Source organism: Salvelinus sp. IW2-2015, linkage group LG20 (genome assembly GCF_002910315.2).
Source record: "Salvelinus sp. IW2-2015 linkage group LG20, ASM291031v2, whole genome shotgun sequence".
Taxonomy (NCBI): domain Eukaryota; kingdom Metazoa; phylum Chordata; class Actinopteri; order Salmoniformes; family Salmonidae; genus Salvelinus; species Salvelinus sp. IW2-2015.
Window position 1 is genome coordinate 7,869,659 of NC_036860.1, and position 27,986 is coordinate 7,897,644.

The following is a 27,986-nucleotide window of genomic DNA, read 5'->3' on the forward strand; positions in this document are numbered from 1 at the left end:
ATGTAGTCCAACTCAAAATAATAGGTTAATCCAATTCAAAATTTGGTAGGATTTGACTATAACAAAACATACACAAAGTAGCACTTGGTTCATCTGGTTTTACAATGGCACTTTATACATGTCACGTTACAAAGTCAACATTCTGGATTTCTTGGTTTACATAGCACAGTAAAAGATCAAGAACACATTGCATGTTAAAAAGAGAACAGGATGAGAAAGGAGGATCTGGAAGCTCCTGTTGATAGTTTCAGTTCTCCACCATGAAACAAGACTTGAAGTCCATACACACACCCACACCCACAGAGAGAGAGAATACAGAGTCTCTAGAAGATCACCAGTAGGTCAGAACGACAGAGCCAATATACAGACTGAGAACAGGTGGAGTTTCACCAAACGGCGCTGATTGCTTTAGTCAAGTGACAACAGTTTGACTAGCATGAGTCATTTGTTTTTCTTGTGTATTACCTTGTAACCTTGAAATGGCTTTTAACATTGTCTCTGTAAACACCACGATAACGTCAAAGAAACACGTCACATCTGTGTGCATTTATAAGGACGGCTTGAACCCACAATCACACTTGGAGGTGTCCATATCCCACTAACCCCAGTGTCCTCGCCTGTAGATAAAAACTCATACAGAACAATTTAACAAGGACCCTGATGATCAAGATGGACCATAGAACACACCCCACCCCTCCTCAAAACCCTATTACCCACACTGCACCTGCGTCTTAAACACGTGACTGATGTCAGCTATACAAAGTGCATTCCCTGGTACACAAAAAGGAGCATAGCATGTTTTAGTGCACTTGTGTGTGTGTGTACATGACATCCACACATCCAGAGTCCCAGAACTGAAGTAATTCACACTGAGGATTAGACACTTAGGGTCAAAGTTCAGCAGGTTGCATTGAAGTGCTACGAGATCGTTCGTTGGCACGGTAGGATTTGCATGTAGAATATTTACATCTGCGATTTAAATAATTAAGTTGTCGTCCAAATCATAAAATAATTGATAAAATAAAGCATTATAAAATAATATATTTATTTTTGTATCATTACATCTATCCTACTGTACTATTGACAGAGTGTGTTGGTTAATCGTACTATGTATGCATTTCTATTCATTCTCCAGGTATAATGGAAGCAGGTGGATTGGCTTTTGGATAACATTTCAACAACATAACAATGGCTAGGCCTCACTCAGAATGCATTGTATCAACGAGCAACGGACGTAGGTGAGGAAACCTGACAAAACAGTCATGTTGTCTTTGTGAAGAAATTGTGTAGGATTTCCTGCAGGACTCCTGTATGAGGTTTTTGACTGTAAGTCGCTTTGGATAAAAGCGTGTGATAAATGGCATATATTATTATATTAAGGGGAAACTCAAGTACTAGACACTGCGGGCCAAAGGAAGCTACAGATGACACTCCACATGGTTCCACGATAAAGATGTCTGTATGTTTGGCTGACTGACTGACATAAATAATAAAAAAACAACTTGAATAAATATATGAAAAACATGAATTTGAACAATGGAGAGAGAGTGTGTGTGTGTGTGTGTGTGTGTGTGTGTGGGTGGGTGGGTGGGTGGGTTGGGTGGAGTAGCCAGAACAACAATCTTTCCCTTTGAACATTCCAAACACAGAAATGTTCCAAAGGGTTTTGCCGCATGCCCTTCTCCCCTAGTGCCAGTGTGTGGCTGGCCCGGCATCAGGCCAGGGTTTGGGGCAGTATCTTCCACACCCTACAGGCTGGCCCATGGAGCCAAGGGGTCCAGGAGATCAGAAAAGGGATGGGGTAGGGGTCCTGCTGGATGAAGGGCTGGGGGGCTGTGATCCCCCCTCTGGAGGGTGGTGGTTGGGGAGAGGGGGGTTAGGTCCGCACCCAGCAGAGGGGCACCCAGAAGGTCTCACGCTCCAGCCGCTCCAGAATGCCTCGGAGTTCTGTGCAGGCGCTGGCTGAGTCCTCCTTGATTAGGACCCGGTCGACCAGGTGGCCATACTGCTGGTCCATCTGCTGGGCTGACTGACGCATTTCCTGCAGGTCCTCATCCTGACAGGTATGGATGGATGGACGGATGGACGGACAGACAAACAGACAGACAGAGGAGAATCAGACAGACAGTCAGACATGAGGAAGCATAAGAGTGAGGAAGGCTATAAAGGTGATATCAGATTAAGGAGAGGAGAAATTAGGAAAGGAGAAAGCATGCCATGCAAAATAAAAGATTGAGTAACAGAAAAAAAGGTTAAATAGCTCATTGATACATTCATGTGAGCACATTTCAGACTCCGCTCACTGTAACAAAAAGAGACAGCAGGTCTCACCGTCACTCGCCCATGATCTCCCCCTGCTGGTGAAGTGGCAGCACTACGACGGCGTCTGCTCTCCGGGACACGCGGCTTGACGAAGATGACATAGGGCCTGAACTCAGATGTCCGCAGCGTCTTCAGAGCCTAAGGGGCCAGGGCACAGTCAGATGCAATTTCACACAGTCTGCTTTGGTTGTCACACAGAGTACACAGGGTTTAGAGAACAGATACTATCAGAGAAATGTCCTCTTGAGATGTCAGAGATGCTACGGATAACTGTGACACAAGCGAATGTGGCAGCCAGCCTGACTGAAACAGGAAGTACTCTCACCAAGAGACCACAGGAGAAACGTCAGGGGCCATCATAGAATAGGGTTTGACACAGACGTTATGACAGAATGGGATATGCTTCACTGCAGAGAATGTGCCTTGGCCCTACCTCTGGCTGCACGTCCACTAGGCACATCTTGTTCTTGGCCTGTACAGAGCGGATAGCCTCTATACTGGTACCATACTGGTTCTCCTTGTACTCCCCATGCTCTATGAACCTGGACACACAGGACACAACTAAGCACGAAACAGACAAAACAAAGCAGAGTACTATAGAGACAGGGACAGTACGGCCCTACAGATCAGCCATATAGTATCAAAGAGAACTCACTTGTTGCTCAGAGCATCTGCGTCAAACYCCAGTTTGGTGACAAAGTGGTATTCCAACCCCTCTTTCTCATGAGGCTTCTTGGGCCTGGTGGTATCTGGAGACACAAGTGATAGGGGGAATATCGGGAAAGCTGTGATGGTTTTACTGGTGTGGCAGTTCTTTACAAGGGTGTCAGAGGGTGTCGCCGTCAGTGTAGAAAGAAGAGGGCGAGATTCAGAAGGTGTAACTCACGCGGTACGGCCACAGCATAGCGATGTGGGTTCTCTGCTATCACCTTCTGTTTCAGCTCATTGATACGAGCTCCCAGGGAGCCTTTGTGCGAGTGAGAGAGAGAGAATGAGAGACAAAGAAAGAAAGAAAGAAAGAAAGGGAGAGAGAGAGAGACAGAGAAACAGAAAGAGATAGCAGAGAGAGGGAGTGACGCAGAGTTATTTAAACAGAACTGTCAGGGACAAATAATCGATATTTGCTGAGAAAAATCCGCATCAACATCAAGTTAAGTCCAACTGATTAGTTACTGGATGCGCCGTTTGTTGTGCACTTTGATTAATTAACTTATCAGAAACCTAAATAGCATTAGGTACTGTAGATAAGACCTCACAGGCCTGGTCAAGCAGACTGACTGCTTAAAGTGAACGAAAATATGTGCTGCGAGATCGGGCTGGTTCTCACAAGCCTACCACACAACTAGAGGAAGTTGCTGTTTGTAGTATTGGCCACTAGAGGGCAGTATCATCAAAGTAGAATGACTCCACACTGCCATAGTCATCCTGAAGCTGTTGTCTTACCGATCAGAACCACCAGGCGGGGTCTCTCGTTGGGCCGGTGCTGGTAGCGAGTCACCTCCTCGTAGGTGGCAAAGTCTGGGTCGGTGGGGTCGCGGCTGGCCGCTCCTCCGAGGGATCCTGACCGCTCCTTTCGGCTCAGACGGAAACTCCTCCTCAGACCCGCTGCACAGGACAGGTAGGTGGAAGGAGCAGGGAGAGCAAAGTGAGGCAGGGAGGCACAGGGTCAAAAGGTCAGATATGATCATCAAGTGATTTGATACACTGTCTAACACATGCTCTTTCTACATCATGAACCGTATTCTCGAAAGGCATTTTAGATAGCGCCTGTGGTTGTTCTCAAACATTTGAAATGCACAATACCAGTGTCCTTTCATATCAGGCTATCATGCAGATCAAACCCTAACGTAACCATACCATTACTATCACGTGTTGGTTATCAAATAACAAAGAAAGTGCAACCCTTGATAATCATGCATTAAAAACCCCCCAGTGAACCGTGTGACCATTAAAACACGAGTGGTAAGCTGTGATCCGTCATTAATCAGTGCGTGGTACTACAGGTTCCGACAGCCCGACCCGTGCTTATCTCTAAGGTAAATGGGCTGCCGGCGGCATTGTGAGATATCGACTGAATCTGCTCATTTACACGCGTGTGTCCAACACGTATCAGTCACATGCAGCTGATATCTGACAAGGGGGTTTAGCAGCTCCACTCGGACAGTGAGAAATAAGCTCTGGGACTGAGAGGGAAGCTGCTATCAACATCTAGCTCTAGCTATCAACACTTCTGCTATCAACATCAAGCTCCCGCCTCTCCTTTCTCGTTTTAAAGGAGACTTGGCTTCTCTCAACGAACAGCTAATAATGCTACAGTAAAGATAAAGGAGAGAGCTTCTTTGCCACGGAAGGACAATGGTCTGGTCTGTAACACATGTAAGAGTATACAGTACTAACGGAGACATGCTGCTTGACAGAGAGCTACAGGAGTGGACCAGGAGGGATAGGGCAGCCGGACTCTGGAGACCACGGTGTAGTGGGAGTGACACGCACACACGCACACACGCAGACCGCACACACAGTCTCTCCAGGCCCAAGGGTGCCCATCCCCCCCTGCCTGCGGACAGTGGGAATACCTGAGGGAACAAGCCGGTAACAGTACCTGAATAAAATTCCCAGGAAAACACCTGGCCACAGGAGGGCGCCACTGCTTTACACTTAGGAGAGACTATAACTGGCATTAGAGCATCACACAAACCAGCCTCGCGCCTCAGTCTCCACACAGGGTGAAACAAGCAGCAAAACGTGCCTGGTTGGTTGAGGGTGCAATGCGTCCAACGCAGCAGGGCCCTCGTAGGGGGTGAGGATACGAGGGGTGCACATCAGCCATAGCAGCAGAGGCAAGAGGCAAGAGGGGAGTCTCAGGGGGATCCAAACACTGCTTCAGTTTGGGGCAAGGCAAGGGTGCTGAGTTTAATCTCCATATATAAGGAGTAACCTGATTGGTTGATGTCAGTGTTCTGTGTCATTACGAAGGTAAACAAACATGTTTACCCCTTTGATTACTGGCACTCAAATGAGGTGTAGACTAATAAAGTTGGTCTTATTGCCATGGGAGGGCAGTGTTTGACTGTCAGCTGTGTTCAGATCACTCCGTGTGCTCTGCTTTTCACTCCAACAGTTTCTGGGGTATGGGGGAAGGGGAGGGGCCTCAAGGTCATGTAAGGGTGAAGGAGGCGAGGGGAGGACAGTGGGAGGGCAGCAGGGGGCTGAGGATTCCGGGAAAAGCGTTATATTGTCGTGCCAATGCAATTTCAGTCTGGATGCAAACGCTATTACCAATCGGTAGCTTGAGGTGTAAATCCAATTGATAACGCTCATTAGCAAGTAGTAACATTTTGAATGCCCTGAAATGACTGCTACTCTGGTGTCTGGGGAACTGATATGAGCCTAATGAGCCTGTTTACTCTGACAGAACGCATAGCAGCCATTGTGTCTCGATATCTACTGGAGATAAAACTGTTTCACGTCTGGCACTCGCACTCTATCACACCCTCTTCAGCACTTTTCTCATTACCCTAATTACGTAACGAGACCGATTTGTTAATGACACCTGAAGGAGTGAGAGACTAAACTCCCCTTTTTCGCCCTCCCTCTTTCATATTAATCTGGTGCTGGAATGCACACTCTCTCCTTCAATACTAGTCTTCCCTATCAAATGAACTGGGATCAGTTCCGTCTCCTCTCAGCATTGTCTCCCCCCGCCACCTCTCTCCTCCACCTCTCTCCTCCTTTCTCATCACTTCCCCACACAGACACCCCAACTCCAGCCAGTCCCACCCTCAGGACATCAACGTTCCCCCAACCCAAAGCGGCATTTCAGTTAGCCAGCAGCACACAACAAGTCCTGAGGACACATAGAACATCAGACGGCAAAAGAGGTAAAGGTGGCCAGAAGAGGAAGACGTGCAGGCCTCCACCTATGTACGTCCATTGAAATAGCCCTCACAATCACAGTCCTCTGTGGGAGGCAAGCAGGGAGAAGAGGGGGCGGGGTGAGCGGAGGGTAAGTAACCTCGAGGAAGGACCAGAGGGGTGGGGAGGGGGGTACAGAGGGTGGGGGGGGTGGGGGGCTGCGGGCCCGAAGCAGGACAGCAGGGTCGGGCAGCGCGGGGCAGCGGGCAGAGGGGTGGGCGCAGGGTAGGTCACTAAGCCAAGGTCAAACAGAGGTTTCAGCAGGACAGGCCCTCAGCCGGAGCCCGCAGCCACTGTGGCAGCCTATGAGGAGTGGGACAGACACCACACAGACACCACGAGCACTTCGGAGGCAGTCGACTGGAAAAGGAACTGGGCTCTTGCGTGTCCAACATGCTTTGTAAATGGACAGCTCACAAAGCTATGGTAGCTAGCATACAAAACCTTTGCAATTACAACTCCAGAACTGCTGAATCAATATTTAATAACCAAGCAATAATATCTGACGTCTCTGAAACTCTGGACATGCAACCAAAAGTGCTGACAATGGTAGATTCACAACTCAAGATACGATTAGAAAATAGCGCTGACAGAGAAAAATGGGGCAGTAGAAAAGACGACAGCAGAGAAGGGAGAGGGAGAACGAGAAATCCTCTGCAAGGAAGAAAACAGGTCACCAAGACACAGTAGAGGAGTGAGGAGAAGAAGGGATAGCAAACTGCAGTAGACAGAACAAGATGATTACAGAGGAGAAGAGGAAAAGAGAGAACAAAATAATAGAAGCTGATGATGATGATATGGAGAGGATGGGTCATTGCTATCTTTAGGCCGTGCTTTCCAGTCTGCAGGCCTGCCTTAGCATTACACACTACAATAAGGTACGGGCTCTCAAAGTATGGCTCTTTAGCATTGCCATAATATGCTTTACGTAATGTTCTTATAAGGTAGGGTAGGTGCTGGTCCCACACTTAACAATATCCTACAAGGTTGGGGCCATATCAGAACATTTTGATAAGATGCTTAAAATAATCTTGAAAATTGATTTTTGGCGTTGTGCCCAGTCCGTTATTAGAACGCACGCACGCACGTACTCACACACACACTGCAATCGCGGTGAATCTCTATTCTGGTCTCGTAGGCTGCCTATAGTGGGGAGGATTTAAGCTGGAAGCAGAGCAGTACAGGACCCATGGGTCTCATCCACCCCCGCAGCACAGGCACACACACACACAACACACACACACACACACAACACACACACACCACACACACACACACACCAACACACACACACACACCACACACACACACACAACACACACACACACACACAACACACACACACACCAAACGAAAGAGAGGACGGCTGAGAGCTTTGATGCCTCTACTAATATACCTTCTAGTACCTGCAAGCAGACAGTAACCGTCCTCTCGTAGTCATGCCAAGCAGTTTCAAAACACGGAGCTCAAATTGTCAAAGGAAGTCATGAGAATATAAGAGTAATATAAGAACATAAACTGTCACCACATGTCCATGTATCTTGATTATGCCTAATTGTGGATGGTTACTAGTATTCTCTGCATGTCCATGTCCTGTCTAATCACGACAGTGGCAATAAAACTAGTGCAGCACTGCCCTCATTCCCTGATCTTGGTTATGTGTGAGTGAGGGGAGAGACAAGAGAGGAGAAAGAGAGAAGAGAGAAGAGAGAGAGGATTGCAGACATCTCTGCACCAGTATACTCACCTTTGTCACATCCCTGGTCATCTGAGGTAAGCAGTGAGGGAAAGGAGGATATGAGAAATCTTTGACAAACAGTTACACAAAAACCCAACGGACACGGGATATTGGTTGTACCTCCTCTCTCCATCTTCTCTAAATAACCTTTTCTAGCAGGTGAGTCGTTGGAGAATGAGAGAAAAAACGTGTGTGAGAGAGAGAGAGAGAGAAAGGGATTTGAGATTTTTGCCAATGAACTAGTAGATTACGGTAGAATGTCATCAGAATCATGTATGGATCATAAACGAAATGGTCTCAGTTCAGCTCTGTTCTATGACGTCATCGAGGGTCGAGCCTCTGACCCACATTAAAAAGCAACCTCAGGAGCTTCTCTAGTGGCAAGGAAATAGAGAGAGAGAGAGAGAGAGAGAGAGAGAGAGAGAGAGAGAGAGAGAAGAGAGAGAGGAGAAGAGAGAGAGAGAAGAGAGAAGAGAGAGAGAGAAGAGAGAGAGGAGAGAGAGAGAGAGAGAGAGAGAAGAAGAGAGAGAGAGAGAGAGAGAAGAGAGAGAGAGAGAAGAGAGAGAGAGAGAGAGAGAGAGAAGAGAGAGAGAGAGATGAAGAGGAAGATATGATGAGAGAGAAGAGTAGAGAAATGATAGGGTAGATGACTGTAGAAACAGGTTAGAGAGAGAGTCCACACAGACATGGGCCTCCATGGTATAGCCGGCTAGCTGACATATTGCTAAGCTCTTGTTGTCTCCCTGGGGCTCAGACCTAATCGGATCGCCTGTGGATTATGGACCACGAAGCGCCACCGCTCTCATTGAACACTCACCTGGCCACTTCTATTCAGACATACCCAATACTATTACCTCACAACATAGAGCAGGAGAGAGACAGAGTGGACAAAATGGACATTGTTACACACTCATCCTGTTAATTGGTTCTAGTCTGTTGTAGTCTCTCTCACTATAGAGACACACTTTGTGCTCACCGGCCAGATGGACCAGACATGAAAGATTAATTCATATCTTTGTGATCCCTCCCTCTCTTCTCCCCCCTCCCAAAGCCATCTCTCACTCTTTTTTCTATTTGTTCCTCCCCCTCTCTCTCTCCCTCTCTCTCTCTCGTCCCTTTTCAAAACACATCCTCATGACAGCAGAGAATAAACAGTCAATACTAATACTCCCGAGGACACCAACTACCAGCAAAAAAAGGGTAAATAAATGTCAACATAAAAACATCTATCGGGTGGAGAAATCTATATCTTATAAAAAACGAACATGAACCATCACTGACAAAGACGTTATACTTCAAAAGAGATGCTTGCGCTTCAGTTTGATATTGGGTACAACAGCGAACACTTGTCTGTATATCTGTACACTCTTAGAAAAAAGGGTTCCAAAAGAGTCCTTTGGCTGTCCCTATAGGATAACCATTTTGGGTTCCATGTAGAACCCTCTGTAGAAATGGTTCTTCATGGAACCCAAAAGGGTTCTACCCGGAACCAAAAGGGTTCTACTTGCAACCAACGAAAGGTTCTTCAAAGGGTTATCCTATGGGAACAGCCGAAGAACCCTTTCAGGTTATTGATAGCACCTATTTGTGGACACTTACAGGTGGGATTTTTAGGGGATTTAGGGTTCGGAAGTGTGCCCGTTTTTACCCGGTAAGCCAGCCGTCTGAGAAAATGTACAGAGGAGGACAGAAAGAGAGAATAAATAATAGAGAGAGAGAGAGGGGGGGGGGGAGAAAGAGAGAGACCAGGACAGTGTCAGAGAGATAAACAGAGATAGGAGGAAAAGAGGCGGTGAAGGAGGGAGGCAAAGAGATTGAAAAAGAAGATTAGACCATGAGAGAGACAGAGAGATATAACACATACTGACCCCTGCCTCAAATGTGTTTTCAGTGAAAGAAGCAAAGCTAGTATGAGAGATTAAACCCATGGCTTGGCTGAGGTTCCCCTCTCTGTATTTCAGCCACCACGATTAATCCAACACAGTGTGAGTGTTTGAGTGTGTGTGTGTGTGTCCGCAATCAGGCTGCAGCCGCCGGTATCACTCCCCCCTGCTTAGCTAAGATGAATACAGAGTGGGCAGTGGGTTGGGGCTTGGGTGTGTTTATACCCCCAATGCAGAGCACCCCCACACGTTTACATATTCACCCTATTGAGGGATTATGACACTGACATAATGGAGCGTTCCCATTCAATCCTATATTTAGATCCATGTGTTAAGATCCAAGCGGCTCTGATACTTGATTTAAAAACACATTTGACCCCTGAAAGTGGAGCACATGAATATGGAACAGATAGAGACAGCTCTATGGCGATATCMGCYCTGTTMTGAAAYCAATTCAGTCCACATACTGCACKTYATATAAGAGTCCTACAGTARATGRATAAGAGGCATAATGTGACACAGTACAGTACAACCACTAGGCTTGATCMGATCATTTTCATATTGTARTTAGACTCTTCTCTGAGCTATGAGCTAYCACCTGTCCATGGACCTCTCTGCCTATAGMCTCACCTCTCCTGGAAGAGTTTGGAGGGYATGAGTCCAGCKCGGAGGTTGCTGTCGCCCACCCGTTTGGCCTGCCACCAGGTGGGGTCGTCCTGTGTTACCACCTGCAGGATGTCACCTCGCTTGAAGGGAAGTCCCGCCTCCTGACAGGGCGTGGCCTTGTCATCAGCAGGGATGTAGTCAAACAGGGCCCTCATGTAGACCTGAGAGACCACACACACACACACACACAACTGTTAAACCATCTCAGAAATACATACGGTATGTACAGAAAATAATTGACAGATCACCTCAAACTAGAGAGAGGGAAAGTGATGCTTTTGTAAATAGATTTCAGAGTCTATCTGTGAAACTCGAGTCACATGACTTGGACTCGAGTCAGAAATATGATGACTTGCAACTCGACTTTGACACCAATGACTCGTAACTTGACTTGCACTTGAGCCTTATGACTCGACCTGACTTGATACCCTCCCCAAGCCCAAATATAAAAAATTATGCTATTAAAAAAAGTGTGCAGAGCATCAACTCTTCATTTAACGGATTACAGTTTGAATCGGACAGCAGCCAATCAATTTGTGCCTGCTGAGAAAAAGTTGTGCGTGGCAGTGCAGAGGAACGTCGGTGGGTGAATTCAGATGGAGCCCTTGGAAAGATGATACCCAAAATTATTATTTTCGGATATAAAGTCGACGCTGTATCAACAAAAAATGGATTGCAACTTCAAAACACGCGGGAAGAAAATTACAGACGGAGGCGCAACAATTTCCAACTTTGTTTGACATTAGAAGCTGCACAAAGAACGGTAAGTCGTGGCTAATAGAGCCGACAGCTATCCATCACACGAGGTTGTGTGTTTATGAGTGTGTGTAACTTGTTTCTTTTTGCTGGCTTGTGACGTCTGGAGCCTGTATTGTTATGTGCCCTCCTCACTGCTTGCCTAGATTAGACAGATTGACTCGCCACCCCGCTGTTTGGAGCTGGAAAAGATCAAATGAGCACATTTGTGGCAGAGTGCCTCCTAGAATGGTTGTGTACTCTTCCTAACCTGCTGATTACGGCGAGTGCTTGAACCTCTGATTGTGTTTATGCTTCACACAAATCCCACCATCCCCCTCTCTGCTGTCCTCCGCAGTTTTGAGCTTTCTCCTTTGATAATGAAAAACGGCGGTTTATTTCATCTGAGGCACCGCATTCAGATTCAGTTTTCCAGATAGAAATGCAATACATAGATCTGTACTCGATTCTCTATTCTACATGGCAAAGGCTGTTGTAGGTGATGTATTTCTATGCAACCACCCCGCACGACCCGACCCAGCCTACCACGTCTCTCCCGCTGTTACAGAGGGGGGGGGGGGGTCTTTCTACCCATGTATTTCCATGGAAAAGTAATACATTTATAGATATTTTTTTAATCATTCATGATTTGCGTAAATGTAATATACTAACTATTACTCTACTTGTTAAAAATATGAAGTGGTATTACATTTGGCGAAGAGGACATTATGACTTGTTTAGGATTCGAAACTCAAAGTTCAGGACTTGAGACTTGACTTGGTACTTGACGGTCTTGACTTGAGACTTGACTCAGATTTGCCTGTCTTGACTTGGGACTTGACTTGGGACTTGAGTGCTAAGACTTGAGACTTACTTGTGACTTGTAAAACAATGACTTGGTCCCACCTCTGCTATATATACAAAAGTATGTGGACACTCCTTCAAATGAGTGGATTTGGCTATTTCAGCCACACCCATTGCTGACAGGTGTATAAAATCTAGCACACAGCCATGCAATCTCCACAGACAAACATTGGTAGTAAAACGGCCTTACTGGAGAGCTCTGTGACTTTCAATGTGGCACCGTCATAGGATGCCACCTTTCCAACAAGTCAGTTCGTCAAATTTCTGCCCTGCTAGAGCTGCCCCGGTCAACTGTAAGTGCTGTTATTGTGAAGTGGAAACGTCTAGGAGCAACACCGGCTCAGCCGCAAAGTGGTAGGCCACACAAGCTCACAGAACGGGACCACCGAGTGCTGAAGCGCATAGCGTGTAAAAATTGTCTGTCCTCGGTTGCAACACTCACTACTGAATTCCAAACTGCCTCTGGAAGTAATGTCATCACAAAAACTATTTGTCGGGCGGGTCATGAAATGGGTTTCCATGGCCAAGCAGCCGCACACAAGCCCAAGATCACCAAGCTCAATGCCAAGAGACGGCTGGAGTGGTGTAAAGCTCACCACCATTGGACTCTGGAGCAGTGGAAACGTGTTCTCTGGAGTGATGAACTACGCTTCATCATCTGGCAGTCTAATGGACAAATCTGGGTTTGGTGGATGACAGGAGAACACTATATGCCCCAATGCATAGTGCCAACTGTAAAGTTTGGTGGAGGAGGAATAATGGTCTGGGGCTGTTTTTCATGGTTCGGTCTAGGCACCTTAGTTCCAGTTTAAGGACATCTTAACGCTACAGGATACAATGAAATTCTAGACAATTCTGTACTTCCAATTTTGTGGCAAACAGTTTGGGGAAGGCCCTTTCCTGTTTCAGCATGACAATGCCCCATGCAAAAAGCAAGGTCCATACAGAAATGGTTTGTCAAGATTGGTGTGGAAGAACTTGACTGGCCTGCACAGAGCCTTTAACTCAACCTCATCAAACACCTTTAGATGAATTAGAACTCAGACTGCAAGCCAGGCCCAATCGCCCAACATCAGTGCCCGACCTCACTAATGCTCTTGTGGCTGAGTAGAAGCAAGTCCCTGCAGCAATGTTCCAACATCTAGTGGAAAGCCTTCCCAGAAGAGTGGAGGCTGTTGTAGCACCAAAGGGGGGGACCAACTCCATATTAATGCCCATGATTTTGAAATGAGATGTTCGACGAGCAGGTGTCCACATACTTTTGGTCATGTAGTGTGTCTGAAACACGTCTCGAATTACACCTACACATCTCAGTGCATGTTGGCACAAACTGTTTTAATTCCTCTGCCATTGACTCTACTGCTGTATGTGTGAGCCTGAACCCAGGTTGTATTCTGACCCTTCCTCCATTCCAGAGCAGCTGTGTCTGTGTTTGTCTGCACTGAGCGTGCCCAGACCGTTGTGTTGTGTTCCTCACCTTGCTCTCCTTCAGACGGTCCTCCTCCTTAACGGCTGGGATTATCTTCAGGGTGATGGAGCCCTGAGACTGGGACTGAACAGCAACACACAGAGAGGAGCAGGATGTTAGCTACACAGAAATACACATCTTCCCAACAGAGTTGATGCTGCATGCATTGCCAACAGAAATCAAGGGAAAACAGCGCTGCTGGAGCTGGTGGTCTAAAATAATAGGAAGACATGACGTATTCTACTCTAGTCTCACCAGAAGCTGACTGATCTCATCAGGCCTCTTGTGAATGATGGAGATGCCGTTAACCTCCCGTAGCTCGTCTCCTACATGGACCAGTCCTGGATGGAGGGGAGGAGGTGGTGAGGGGAGACAACAGGCGAGCTGGAGTAGAGATCTATGCATGTGTTCCAAATGGCACTCTATTCCCTAAATGGCACCCTATTCCCTATATAGTGCACTCCTTTTGACCAGGGCCTATAGAATCTGGTCAAAAGTAGTGGGCTGTATAGGGATTAGGGTGCCATTTGGGTTGCACACCGTATCGTGTATCGAGGAGATCTTGCACAGCACTGTATCAGTAGCAGGTGTACTATATCAATCATGCCACTATTAACTGGGATGAGATATGGACAATAGGGCTTGGGAGTGGTGGTATCACTCTCTTCAGTCATGATCTACTGCAGTCACATCATTGAAACCTGACAAAGAGGGATGAGCGATGGGATCAATTCATCTCATTACCGCACAGAGGGAGAGAAGGGGAGGGAGGGCAGAGAGGGAGAAAGGGAGAGAAGGCGAGAAGGAGGGAGGGTAGAGAGGGAGAGAGGGTGAAAGGGAGAGAAGGAGAGAAGGAGGGAGGGCAGAGAGGGAGAGAAGGAGAGAAGGAGGGAAGGAGAGAAGGAGAAGGAGGAGGGTAGGAGGGAGGGGTGAGGAGAGGAGGAAGGAAAGGAGGAAGGCAAGGAGGAGAAGAAGGGTAAGGGAAGAAGGGTAAAGATCAAGAGGGAGAGAAGAGGAGAGAAGGAGAGGAGGAGGTTCAGAGGGATAGGGAAGAGAGAGGAGAGAGGGAGAGAGGAGGGAGGGCAGAGAGGGAGAAAGGGAGAGAAGCGAGAAGGAGGGGAGGGTAGGAGAGGGAGAGAGGGTGAAAGGAGAGAAGGAGAGAAGGAGGGAGGGCAGGAGGGAGAGAGGGTGAAAGGGAGAGAAGGAGAGGAGGAGGGAGGGTAGAGAGGGAGAGAGGGAGAAAGGGAGAGAAGGAGAGAAGGAGGGAGGGCAGAGAGGGAGAGAGGGTGAAGGGAGAAGGAGAGAAGGAGGGAGGGTAGAGAGGGGAGAGAGGGAGAAAGGGAGAAAGGGAGAGAAGGAGGGAGGGCAGAGAGGGAGAAAGGGAGAGAAGAGAGAAGGAGGGAGGGCAGAGAGGGAGAAAGGGAGAGAAGGAGGGAGGGTATCGAGGGAGGGCAGAGAGGGAGAAGGAGGGAGGGCAGAAAGGGAGAGAGGAAAAAGACAGGCATAAGCACATAATGTACAGTACAGAGAACAGACAGATGGTAATGCCCCTTTTTCTATGTAACGACCCCCCCCCCCCACACACACACACACACACACACACTACACACACACACACACACTACACACACTAAACACACACCAAACATATTAAAGACACGCACGTCTCAGATGGTATTTCCATGGTAACAGCAGCGGTCAGCTCGTTGGAGAGAGAGTGTGTAATGTGTGATATGTGACTCTCAGGGGAAAGACAGAGCACAGCTTCAAACAGCCTGATAACGACGGAGATCCTCGTCTGTCTGTCTGTCTCTCTGTCTACCATTATCTCTCTCTCTCGCTATGCTGCTGCTTTAATCTCTGCAGCATCTCGGAATCATCAGTGGAGGATTCTCCCAGCTGCAGTTTCTACACAGGATGTTACCGTTCAAATGTATATCCACTGACATACTTTAGGCTACAGTATACTGCTGCCTAGAAGGCCATTTATATCCAGACCTCTGATTAATTGTCGAAGTTACATCGTCTCGGTTAGCCATGCTTTCAGACATATTATGTCTGACAATATTATCTGAGCAGTCCATAGATCTCAGTTGACAGACCAACAAAAACGTACTGTCTTGTCTGTGCAAGTTACAGAGGAAGGGGATGATGAATCAGGACGTGTCAGACAGTGTGGGTTAAGACCAGACACAGAGAGGGACAGGATGGGACTGAATCACTCACCACTCCGGTCTGCAGCCCCGCCCCTCATGATGCGGGCCACGATCACAGACCCTGTGGTCTCATCCCGTCTGATGGTGGCCCCCTGGAACAGAGAGAGATGGATGTTTCCTCCTCCCGGGATTGTATCCTCATTCGTCCCATCTATTCTTTCTGTTCCTTCCTTGTATTCTTTTGTTTTCTTTACAATCAACCAATCAATCAACACAGCCCCAGTCCCACTTCGCACTTCCCCCACCCCTATATCTCCTCATCCCCTCATCCTCCCATCCTCTACAATTGTATCTCTTCTCTCTGTCATCCTCTCTGTTACAATGACTCACCAGTGGTTCCTTGTTCTTGACCAGTCTGACAATCTTCACTGACTCCTCCTCCAGCTCGTCCTCGAAGTCGTCAGGCAGTGGTGGCAACACGGGGTCAAAGTTCTTCTGGGCAACCGTGTCATGAACTGACAAAACTGCCTGATGGGAGATGACAGAGAGAGAAGGATTAATGTTAGAATTGCAGAACTGCATTCTGAGCAGTGGTGTAAAGTACTTAAGTAAAAATACTTTAAAGTACTAAGTCGTTTTTTGGGCTATCTGTACTTTACTTTACTACATTCATAAAGAAAATGATGTACTTTTTACTCAATACATTTTCCATGACATCTAAAAGTACTTGTTACAGTTTGAATGCTTAGCAGGACAGGAAAAGGATCACACACTTATCAAGAGTGGTCATCCCTACTATCTCTGATCTAGGGGACTGTCACGTGTATTCCCTCTCTGGCCTCTGGGTCACCAGACTGTTGATTATTACACGCACCAGCCCTTATTGACAGTCACCTGGACTCCATCACCTCCTTGATTACCTGCCCTATTTACGTCACTCCCTTTGGTTCAGTCCCCAGGCGTGATTGTTTCTGCATCTGTCTCTTGTTCTGTTCATGTTTGTTTATTTATTAAATGTATTCACTCCCTGAACTTGCTCCTTTCGACTCGCAGCGTACATCGTTACAGGGACTCACTAAACACATGCTTTGTTGGTAAATTATGTCTGAGTTGGAGCGTGCCCCTGGCTATCCATAAATAAAAAAATAAAAAATTGAAAATGTGGCCTTCTGCTTTGCTTAATATGAGGAATTTGAAATGACTTATACTTAAGTACATTTGAGCAATTAGATTTACTTTTGATACTTAAGTATATTTAAAACCAAATACTTTGAGACTTTTACTCAAGTAGTATTTTACTGGGTGACATTCACTTTTACTTGAGTCATTTTCTATTAAGGTATCTTTACTTTTACTCCAGTATGACAATTGGGTACTTTTTCCACCACTGATTCTGAGTGTACCAAACATTAGGAACACTTTTGTATACTTAGTGTACATAGAGGTTGACACAGATTGAGCGATCCAATACAAATGGATGCATGAATAGCCACCCCACCTTCCATAACCAGGTCTCTCTGTGTGTATTGGGTGTTTTGTTTACCTTCAGATGGGGGGACGTCAACAGCTGTAGGAGTTCCTTCTCCTCAACACTCATTGGTCCACTCTGCAGCTCCTCTGCCACCTGCCGCCAAATCACAAGAGAGCTGTCAGTCAGACCATGACCTCTGACCTGGTATTAACCTGTGTGTTCAACAGTGTGGGCTTGGGATATAACTGAAAAATGTAGCAGATATATACTGAAAGTGTAGCAGACTGTTAGTAGTCTGGAATAGAATCCACAAATATAGATATATATACTGTAGAGTTGCACGGCTGTTGCCAAAAGCAGCAATAAACAGAGTGTGCTTGCACACACACAAATACACACACAGGAGAATAAACAGCCAGGACTTATGGCTCAGCACTTTCCCACTTAACTGGCGCGAGGAGAGAGAGGAGAGGCAGGATGTGGAGAGAGTCTCATTAGTGTTTAGATGAATCAGCAATTTCAGACCACAACACATTACCGCACGGTAACCTAATAAATCTCCGTACCTTACTACCTGCATCTACCGCTCCTCGGTCCTCGGCAAACACACTGGGACTGACTCTATAGGACGGGCGCTTCACACTTTGGCAGTGTGTGTGTGGTGTGTGTGTTCCTTGTGTTTGTGTGTGTGTCTGTGTGCGTGCGTTCTTCAACTTACATCCTCAGCCAAGGACGCGGCGCTGTGAAGGACAGGTGTAGGACTCTGGCGCTCGTACTGTCTCAGCTTCTCATGGATCTGCAACACGCAGCCAATCACAGGAGAGGTCAGGGAGGTCCAACACACACGCACGCGCACATACACAAATTAAACAACATAAGGTGTACCATAACTTCCATTAACATTGGCAACGTTGCCACCCAGCAGGGGTGCAACTTTCACTGGGGATGGTGGGGACATGCCTCCCCCACATTCTGAATTTGTATTTTGGTCCCCCTGGGTTTTATAATTGGAATGTGATACAAACGAGGCCACGATGTGCTTTAGGACCATGCGGACACCTCTGAGCGGTCAGGTAGGCTGTTTGGAGTGTTTATCCAACTGGATAAAATATATATATATATATATGCAGTACCAGTTGAAAGTTTGGACACACCTACTCATTCCAGGGTTTTTCTTTATTTTTACTATTTTCTACGTTGTAGAATAATAGTGAAGACATCAAAACCATGAAATTACACATATGGAATCATGTAGTAACCAAAAAAGTGTTAAACAAATCAAAATATATTTTATATTTGAGATTCTTCAAAGTAGCCACCCTTTGCCTTGATAATAGCTTTGCACACTCTTGGCATTCTCTCAACAAACTTCATGAGCTGCTGCTCCAGTTTCAACTGTTCTGCCTGCGGCTATGGAACCCTGACCTGTTCACCAGACGTGCTACCTGTCCCAGACCTGCTGTTTTCAACTCTCTAGAGACTGCAGGAGCGGTAGAGATACTCTGAATGATCGGCTATGAAAAGCTAATTGACATTTACTCCTGAGGTGCTGACCTGTTGCACCCTCTGCAACCACTGTGATTATTATTTTTAGACCCTGCTGGTCATCTATGAACATTTGAACATCTTTGCCATGTTCTGTTATAGTCTCCACCCGGCACAGCCAGAAGAGGACTGGCCACCCCTGGTTCCTCTCTAGGTTTTTTCCTAGATTCCGGCCTTTCTAGGGAGTTTTTCCTAGCCACCGTGCTTCTACACCTGCATTGCTTGCTGTTTGGCGTTTTAGGCTGGGTTTCTGTACAGCACTTTGACATCAGCTGATGTAAGAAGGGCTTTATAAATACATTTGATTGATTGATTGATTGATAGTCACCTGGAATACATTTAAATGAACATTTATTTTGGCTGGGGGCAGTATTGAGTAGCTTGGATGAATAAGGTAGCCAGAGTAAACTGCCTGCTACTCAGGCCCAGTTGCTAATATATGCATATTATTAGTAGCTTTGGATAGAAAACACTCTGAAGTTTCTAAAACGGTTTGAATGATGTCTGTGAGTATAACAGAACTCATATGGCAGGCAAAAACCTGAGAAAAAATCCAACCAGGAAGTGGGAAATCTGAGGTTTGTAGGTTTTCAACTCATCGCCTATCGAATATACAGTGGGATATTGGTCATATTGCACTTCCTAAGGCTTCCACTAGATGTCAACAGTCTTTAGAACCTTGTTTGATGCCTCTACTGTGAAGGAGGGGGGAATGAGGGCTCTTTGAGTCAGGGCTCTGGCATAGTGCCATGAGCTGACTACGCGTGTTCACGTGAGAGAGTTAGCTTGCGTTCCATTGCATTTCTGAAGACAAAGGAATTCTCCGGTTGGAACATTATTGAAGATTTATGTTAAAAACATCCTAAAGATTGATTCTATACTTCGTTTGACATGTTTTTCTACGAACTGTAATATGACTTTTCATCTGAACTTTCGCATGGACTTGCCCGCGCGTCGTGAGTATGGATTGTGTACTGAACGCGCAAACAAAAGGAGGTATTTGGACATAAATGATGGACTTTATGGAACAAATCAAACATTTATTGTGGAACTGGGATTCCTGGGAGTGCATTCTGAMGAAGATCATCAAAGGTAAGTGAATATTTATAATGCTATTCTGACATCTGTTGACTCCACAACATGGCAGATATCTTCATGGCTTGTTTGGGCTCTGAGCGCTGTACTCAGATTATTGCATGGTGTGCTTTTTACGTAAAGTTTTTTTGAAATCTGACACAGCGGTTGCATTAATTAAGGTGAGGTTTATCTAAAGTTCCATGTATAATACTTTTGACTGGTACTGTATATATATAGTTATGTCCCCCCCACTTCTAAAACAAAAGATGCGCCCCTGCTACCCAGTCTTATGTGTACCTTCATGAGGTAGCCCAGGCTTTTCTCACTGAAGACGTCTTTGAGGAAGACCATGTCCTCCTTGTGGTTGGCATCAGGACGCAGCTGGGATGTCAGAAGGGCCAGAGTCTCGTGCAGGCCTGCGGAGGAGGAGAGGAGGGAGGGTGAAGGAACTGGGATACGTTTTTGTTTACATCCTCAGATCGGACTGAGTAATGCAATCTATAATAATAGATACCATTCAGCAGACACTTTTATCCAAAGAGATTTTCAGTCAAAACCCGCTACCCTGGACAACTGAGCTACATAGTAAGCCTGGGATTCGATTTTGATCCATAAAGGTTGCAGCATGTGTGGTGTATTTAATCTCACCTGTGCCTGCTGAGAGAACCGGCATGGCTTCTTTCATGGGTCAGCAAAAAGGTGAGGCCTGGCAGAGAGAAGCAGAGAAAATGGATGAAAATGAGTCACATACTCCCTTTAGTTCTCTTCATCTCATACACACTGTGTTATTCCTAAAGAGAATGTCACTGGGTTGAAAACTGTTTAAGGGTTTAAGGGTTTTGCAGACAATTTTAGGTGATCCTAAAAGTGCTGCATACTCCAATGATGTGTGTACCTCCGTGTGTGTGTGTGTGTGTGTGTGTGTCTGGAACAGATGTGCTGGGATCTGGAGAGCGGTAGACTCTTAATGGTGCCAGTACATCCTCTATAGACAGGTTCTAGCCTGCGTCTTAGACTTCCTGTGCAGTAACCAGCCAACGCCTCACCTCAGTGTGTGTGTATGTGTGTGTTAACAAGATAGAGACGCAAAGTAGCGTGATACATTCTCAAAGCCGGGCACCATTCATCACATTGACTGCTAGCACCGTGTCCGCTGTGCTGTGGGCTCCAGGGTATGCAAAGGAAGCTTTGTTTACGTGTGTGTGTGTGTGTGTGTGTGTGTGTGTGTGTGTGTGTGTGTGTGTGTGTGTGTGTGTGTGTGTGCGTGTGCGTGCGCGTGTGCGTGTGTGTGTGAGAGGGGTGAGTGATTGAGTGACTGTGTGTGTGTGTCTGCTGAATCTGTCCTTTCTGCTTCGTCTGTCCACTAACACCAACAACACAACCACATCCTTTACACTCAAGTCTGCTGTCCGCTGTGGGAGAATCATGACGATATACCCCTTTAAACAGCCATTCCTTCACTGTCAAACTAACAATGAATGCCCATAAAGCTCCCTGGTCTGTTGGCAGGGAGAATTACGGCATATCCTGGATGAAGCAAAATGCTTATATAAAACGAAATATACCCCTCAAAATATAACAAATACTGCACATACTGAAACTAGAACATTCTCCCAAAACAGATGTTATATTGTGTTTACTTCTAAAGTACACTCTTAGAGAAAAAGGTGCTAAGTAGAACCATCTAGTTCTCCCTAGAACCCTTCATGTCGGGTTCTTTAGAGAACGCCCTGTATATGGTTCTACCTAGAACCCTTGAAGGGTTCTACCGAGAACCCTTTTATCTTTGGAGGGTTCTTACTAGAACCCTCTATGAAAGGAGCTATAAATCTGCAAACAGTGATTGTGCCCATAGAAATAGATGTGGCGCATGCTCATGGAGGGCGCTGGATGTTCCCCAATGCTGGAAAGGGGGCCTGAGTGAAAAAGTTTGGGAACCCCTGACCTAATACAGGGGTGTTAGGAATCTCCTGGTTTACAGGCTACATCAGTCCTGCAAGTAACATTATGCTGGCTTGCAAAGTGATGTTTAATTCCTATTGGAATCCAGCCAGAGTTAGGATATCCAACAAGTGGAATTTTAAATCACCCGCAACCTCTATTCAGAATGACTGCCATGGTAGAAAAGATTAAATACTGAGACTATCTCAGTCATCTTAACTGGAAAAACCATCTCAGTAACGGGTGCAATAAGTCCAACTAACAGATTGGACTAGTTTAAAAAAACGTATGCTCTTTATCTCTGTGTAGCATAAAATGTATCAATCAATCAACGTACATGCAAACACACAGACATTAAAACAAACAATTCTGAAATTCACCTTGCAATAGAGCATGCTGGGAAAAGCAGAACCCTTCTTGCTTTCCAAAGAATCATCAAAGAACCCTTTCTTCCAAAAACGTGCCTTAGGATGTTAAAGGTTCTAGTTAGAACCCTTGTCTTCCAAAACGGGTTCTTCATATCAAAACAGTTCTTGGGAGAACCCTATCCCTCCGCAAAGAACCCTTCTGGAACCTTTTTTTAAAGAAGGTTCCAGAAGAAGAAAAAAAACACTGATTCCAATACAGCATCAGCATATTTCTCCCAGCTCCCCCAGCCCTCTCTCTTCCCCCTCTCCTCCTGGGGTAACCCAGGCATACGGTAGAATAATGTACGGTAACGCAGAGTAATATTACACCAGGCCTACGGATCAATCCCCATCTTCACTCCTCTTTATGCACTCCATCTTTTAACCTGCCTACATCACAGATAGCCACCCGGTATACGCTCTCCCAGACTACTGTGTCCCAAACGGCACCCTATTCTCTATATGGTCCACTACTTTTGACCACAGCCCTATGGGCCCTGGTTGAAAGTAGTGCACTATTGGAATAGAGTGCCATTTGGAACGCATATCTAGACTGTGGGCGGCATAGTGTCACTGTACTGTAGACTATATTCAGCCACTGTTGCCAGCAAGGCCCGTGTTAACACTGATGCCACCACTACAGCCACAGCTGATTCAATACTATTGTAACGCTGTTGCAATTCAACTAACAGTTTTACAGGCTTGAATAAACAACAATGACCACTTCTGCAAGTGCATCTTATGCATCTAAATTACCCCCATTACACCCATAAAAACACAGACACGCACACACACACACAGGCAGATCCACTCACAGGTCGCACTCACACTCACAGGTCGCACTCACACTGCCAGGCAGGCACTTCAAACAGTGCATCACCTCAGCCAACCAGCTAGACAGACAGAGAGATAGAGAGATAGAGGGAGAGAGAGAGAGAGTGTGTGAGAGAGACATTTTAAATGAGATTTGAAATGTCTTTATTCCTTTGGAACTTTTGTGTAATGTTTACTGTTCATTTTTTATTGTTTATTTCACTCTTGTATTATTATCTATTTCAATTGCTTTTGGCAATGTTAACATGTGTTGTCCATGCCAATAGAGCCCCTTAAATTGAATTGAATTGAGAGAGGGAGAGAGAGAAAGGGGAGAGAGAGAAAGGGAGCTGGAGGGGAAGAGGGGAAAAGAGGAGGTAGGCGGCAGAGCAAGTGGACGGAGAGATGGATGGAGGTGCTTGTCACTCACCTGCGAGGGTGTTGATGCTAAACTTCCATGTCAAACCAAAATAAAACACAGTATAGGGTTGGATAACAATGCATTGCCCCGTTCTCTCTCTCTCATGCAAAAGACTGACACATCCATGGCCCACTTTCACATCTCTCTTGGCAGAAACAGAGCTTCCACTCATGGAAACGGTTATACAGCATAATATACGTGACATATAAAAGCTGCATTTTATGTTTTATAAGGACAGGCGCCATGCAGCTCTGCATGCACAATAACTAGTGAGGTGGAGAGTTCTTCATGTACGGTTTAAGCGGGTACAATAATAGCTCTTTACAGGTCCAGCGCTGCAACCCCGAGTGTATTCTCCTAGTGTGCTTCAGATCCTTCCTCACCGTGCTGCTGCGATGCTCCATCATTACAGCAGGCTTAACTCCTACTGAGACAGCAACCAGCTCATGAATTATGAACAGAGAGAATGAAACAGTGGGAGAGGGATGGAGAGATGAGAGAATGAGGAGGTTAGGAGGGAGGGAGGAAGGATGGATGCCTCTTTCTTGTTTAGTACCTACTGTGAGAATAGAAACTTCTATTCCCAAGTGCCACACTACAAGGGTGGCCATTGTTCACTAAGAAACTGAAGACAACAAGAAGAAACACGAACACAATTCTTTCTTGGAGATCCACCAGAATGACAGTCGGTAACAATCTAACTGAAGCAGTATACATAAGAAATAAGGCCCGAGGAGGTGTGGTATATGGCCAATATACCACGGCCAAGGGCTGTCTTAAGCATGACGCAACGCGGAGTGCCTGGACACAGCCCTTAGCCGTGGTATATTGGCCATATACCACAAACCCCCAAGGTGCCTTACTGCTATTATAAACTGGTTACCAACGTCATTAAGGCAGTAGAAATACATGTTTTGTCCTACCCGTGGTACACGGTCTGATATACCACGGCTGTCAGCCAATCTGCATTCGGGGCTCTAACCACCCAGTTTATAATCAAGGACAACTCGTGACAAAACCCAGCATGAGAGCTTCAACATCAACGTTCACTTACATGTGTTATTACGTGCCTATTACCTACGATGGGTATGTAATCCTTTTAAAAGTTCCCCTCCTCCCTCTAACCGCTTTTTTGAACAGCAGAGTCAGTGGATGGGGACCAGAAATAGAGAGATCATTTTCTTATGTGCAGAGACTGAGATGAATGAAGACAGGGTGTGAATGCCTAATAAATCTAAGCACAAAGACAGCCGAGAGAATTGGCGCTGCAGAGAGAAGAGAGGAAAGACAGGCTCACAGTGCCTCCAACACACTTATCATCCTCTCAAATGAACATGTGAAAAACCACGCAGTCACAAAGATACACAAAAAATATGAGGTTAGAAAGAGAAAGGGCCTCTAAGACGTGCACACAGAAAGACACCTGAGGACAGGACAGGGAAACACGCACAAACAGAGAGACATGCACACACACACAGCGCTTCGCAGGCCCACGTGGTGCCTTAGCAAGGTAGCAGAAGCATCAGTACCTTAGGTCGTAACCAGGCGATAATGAGGGTGTTGATTAGAGGCCTGGGAATACCTGACAACTCACAGGAGGCTGCTGAGGGGAGGACGGCTCATAATAATGGCTGGATTATAGTGAATGGACTCGTATCATGAGTTTGACACCATTCCATGTATTCCTTTCCAGCCATTACTATGAACCCGTCCTCCCCAATTAAGGTGCCACCAACCTCCTGTGCTGACAGCAAGGTTGTAACCTTGGCCTGGGTAGACCTGCAACAGCCTCAGCCTCTCTCTTGGAACAGCAGGGGTCTCCTAGTCTGACAGGCACCATACTGTGTGACAGACACCATACCGTGTGACAGGCACCGTACCGTGTGACAGGCACCGTACCGTGTGACAGGCACCGTACCGTGTGACAGGCACCGTACCGTGTGACAGGCACCGTACCGTGTGACAGGCACCGCACCGTGTGACAGGCACCGTACCGTGTGACAGGCACCGTACCGTGTGACAGGCACCATACTGTATGACAGGCACCATACTGCTCTACAACCCCATCGCCCCAGGCAACGAGATACAGGGGTCATAGGCTTCCACATCTGCATTGCTCGCTGTTTGGGATTTTAGGCTGGCTTTCCGTACCGCACTTTGTGACAACGGCTGATGTAAAAAAGGCTTTATAAATACATTTGATTGATTGATAGGCTAGAGTATGCCCCGGAAGAAACATCAGCAGAACATTGTCATCATCGTCTTCATTTTAACCACCAACCACATCAAAGACTACAATCCATACCATAGCATAGATTATAAGGACTCTACTAGATTTAACGGAATAGAACAGAAGCCAGCACACTGGATAGGAGCAGTGTGAAGCAGAGGACAAATGAGTAGGGGACCATCCCTAGGTGAATATGAATGTATAGCGTCTTTACAGCAGTGAGAGGAGCTTGGTGCCCCACTGCACATAACTGCACATAACATAATGTTGTCTATCTGTCTCTCTGCTATCAACCGACCCCTGCACCATTTGTTCCTTCTCTATCAACACTGCACCCATAAGAGCCCCTCAGGCAGGCTACTACAGTACAGCCACCGTATGCTACCGGCCTACCAGGCCCTTTTTAGAGTGTTACGTACTCCTCAACGTACGTTGTTGTTGTCGTTCTAGCGTCGTCACAGCAAACGGCAGCGATTTCTGAGAGCAAAGATTTTGTGGCTGGGCTGATGACGTTGGGTGAGAATACAGCATGAGGAGAGACTCAGAGGGCTGCTCCAGTGGACATACTGTACGTAGACTAGAAGCTCAGTGATCTATGGCTGTAGGGTGCGTGTGCGTACCCAAAATGACGAAACAAATCTGTTTTAACAGATTACCGTTTGGAGAAGGACGAGTTCACGGCTTGGGTCAACACTGTCTGTCCCACTTTTAGGGTCAAATGCTTCCGTTCTGAGCCTGTGGGTTTATATTATGCATATGGTGGGAAGTGACATTTACAAAGCAGGCACCAAATGTTATGTTGCAGGCACCAAATGTAATGTTGCAGGCACCAATTGCTGTAGAGCGTGGCCTGATGCCAATCCCAAATAGCTTCTAACTAACTATGTCAGCACATCAACATTCTACACAACAGTCAGTGAGTGGGTGATGACACGAGGTGCATACAAACTCTAAAATCAGTGAGTGATGACAAACCTACCCCCCCCCCCCTGCACCCACGTACCCCTGCCACCACACTGACTAAGTGATGAACAGTTTCTCACTGACAGCCCTGATCAATAATGAGGCAGACTGTGTCTTGTCTAACACCTCTGCTCTACGACACTGGCTACTGTCTGCACAAACACTCAACTAATCCACTGCCACTAAACAGCACTGACAGCAGCGGTTAGCATAGTTGGGCAAGGTCCAAATGTGTCTTTCACATGCAGCACACGTTACCCCTCACTACTGGCCCCTCAATCTTCCTCTAATCGACATGCATTTTCCAGCAGCTGGGACATGGACCTTGGCAAACAGCCAAAAACCCTGTCTCTTTTGTACAATCACACAAGCACGCACGCACGCGCTTGCGCATAAACGCAAGCGCGCACACACACACACACACACACACACACACACACACACACGCACACGCACACACACACACAACACACACACCACATACCACACACACAGGCATGCACACACATGCGCATAAACGCAAGCGCGCAACACACACACATACACACACACACACAGGCATGCACACACATGCGCATAAACGCAAGGCGCACACAACGCACGCGCACGCGCACGCACGCACACGCACGCACACGCAGCGCACACACACACACACACACACACACACACACACACACACACACACACAGAGAGGTGACAACATCAGGAATCTCATGTTGACAACACACAGGAGAAGTAGCAGTGTGGTCCAGGGAATCCAAATACCATTCACCATGTGTAATATGGAGGAAAACCTTCAGTGTTGACATTTCACATCCTCCTTGCTGCATGGTGTCAGTCAAACACACCCCGCCCCTCTCCTCTCCTCTACCACGCACTTAAACATCCACACCGTTCTAATGGCCAGGCAGGCTCACTTGCTGGGAGCTCCCTCTATTTCAGCTTTTCCCTCTCTTCCTCTCCCTCTTTCCATTCCCACTTCCTCTCTCTGCCTGATGCGCCCTCTCCCCCTCTTCCTCCCTCCTTCTGTCATCCTACGCCCTCTCTCCCTCTTCCTCCCTCCTTCTGTCATCCTCCTCTCTCTGCAGTGCTACGGTGCTCCGCTTTTCTCATGTTGCCGGCCGGCCGGCTGGCAGAGAAACAACACAGAGCATTTTCCTCTAGCTGACGCTTCACAGAAAGACCAGAAATACAAACATAAGGAGCAGACATGACAGTAATGTACACACAGATTTTCTTACCGTTCTCTCTGTCCTTCTCTCTCTGTATGTGTCTCTCCTTCCTCACTGCAGCCACACTGTTTCTTCGCTCCGATTCCTCCCCCGGCTTCTGCGCTCACAAACCTGCTGCTACAGAATGTCCGCTCCTCCT

The 27,986-nt window shown here is 46.6% G+C and overlaps 1 protein-coding gene across 1 annotated transcript; it reads right to left on the reverse strand.

The window, feature by feature from the left end:
• Nucleotides 1-92: 92 nt before the first annotated feature.
• Nucleotides 93-27,973, reverse strand: LOC111981890 (MAGUK p55 subfamily member 3). The gene is made up of 18 exons (XM_024013381.2): nucleotides 27,857-27,973; nucleotides 20,489-20,546; nucleotides 20,138-20,256; nucleotides 17,937-18,014; nucleotides 17,291-17,371; nucleotides 16,138-16,275; nucleotides 15,818-15,899; nucleotides 13,847-13,932; nucleotides 13,601-13,675; nucleotides 10,489-10,685; nucleotides 9,575-9,639; nucleotides 7,985-8,005; nucleotides 3,766-3,927; nucleotides 3,209-3,289; nucleotides 2,978-3,071; nucleotides 2,756-2,864; nucleotides 2,332-2,460; nucleotides 93-2,056 (listed from the first exon to the last, which is right to left on the reverse strand). The coding sequence occupies exons 2-18, from the start codon at nucleotides 20,523-20,525 to the stop codon at nucleotides 1,877-1,879; spliced, it is 1,734 nt and encodes a 577-aa protein (XP_023869149.1). The 5' UTR covers nucleotides 20,526-20,546; nucleotides 27,857-27,973; the 3' UTR covers nucleotides 93-1,876.
• Nucleotides 27,974-27,986: the final 13 nt, after the last annotated feature.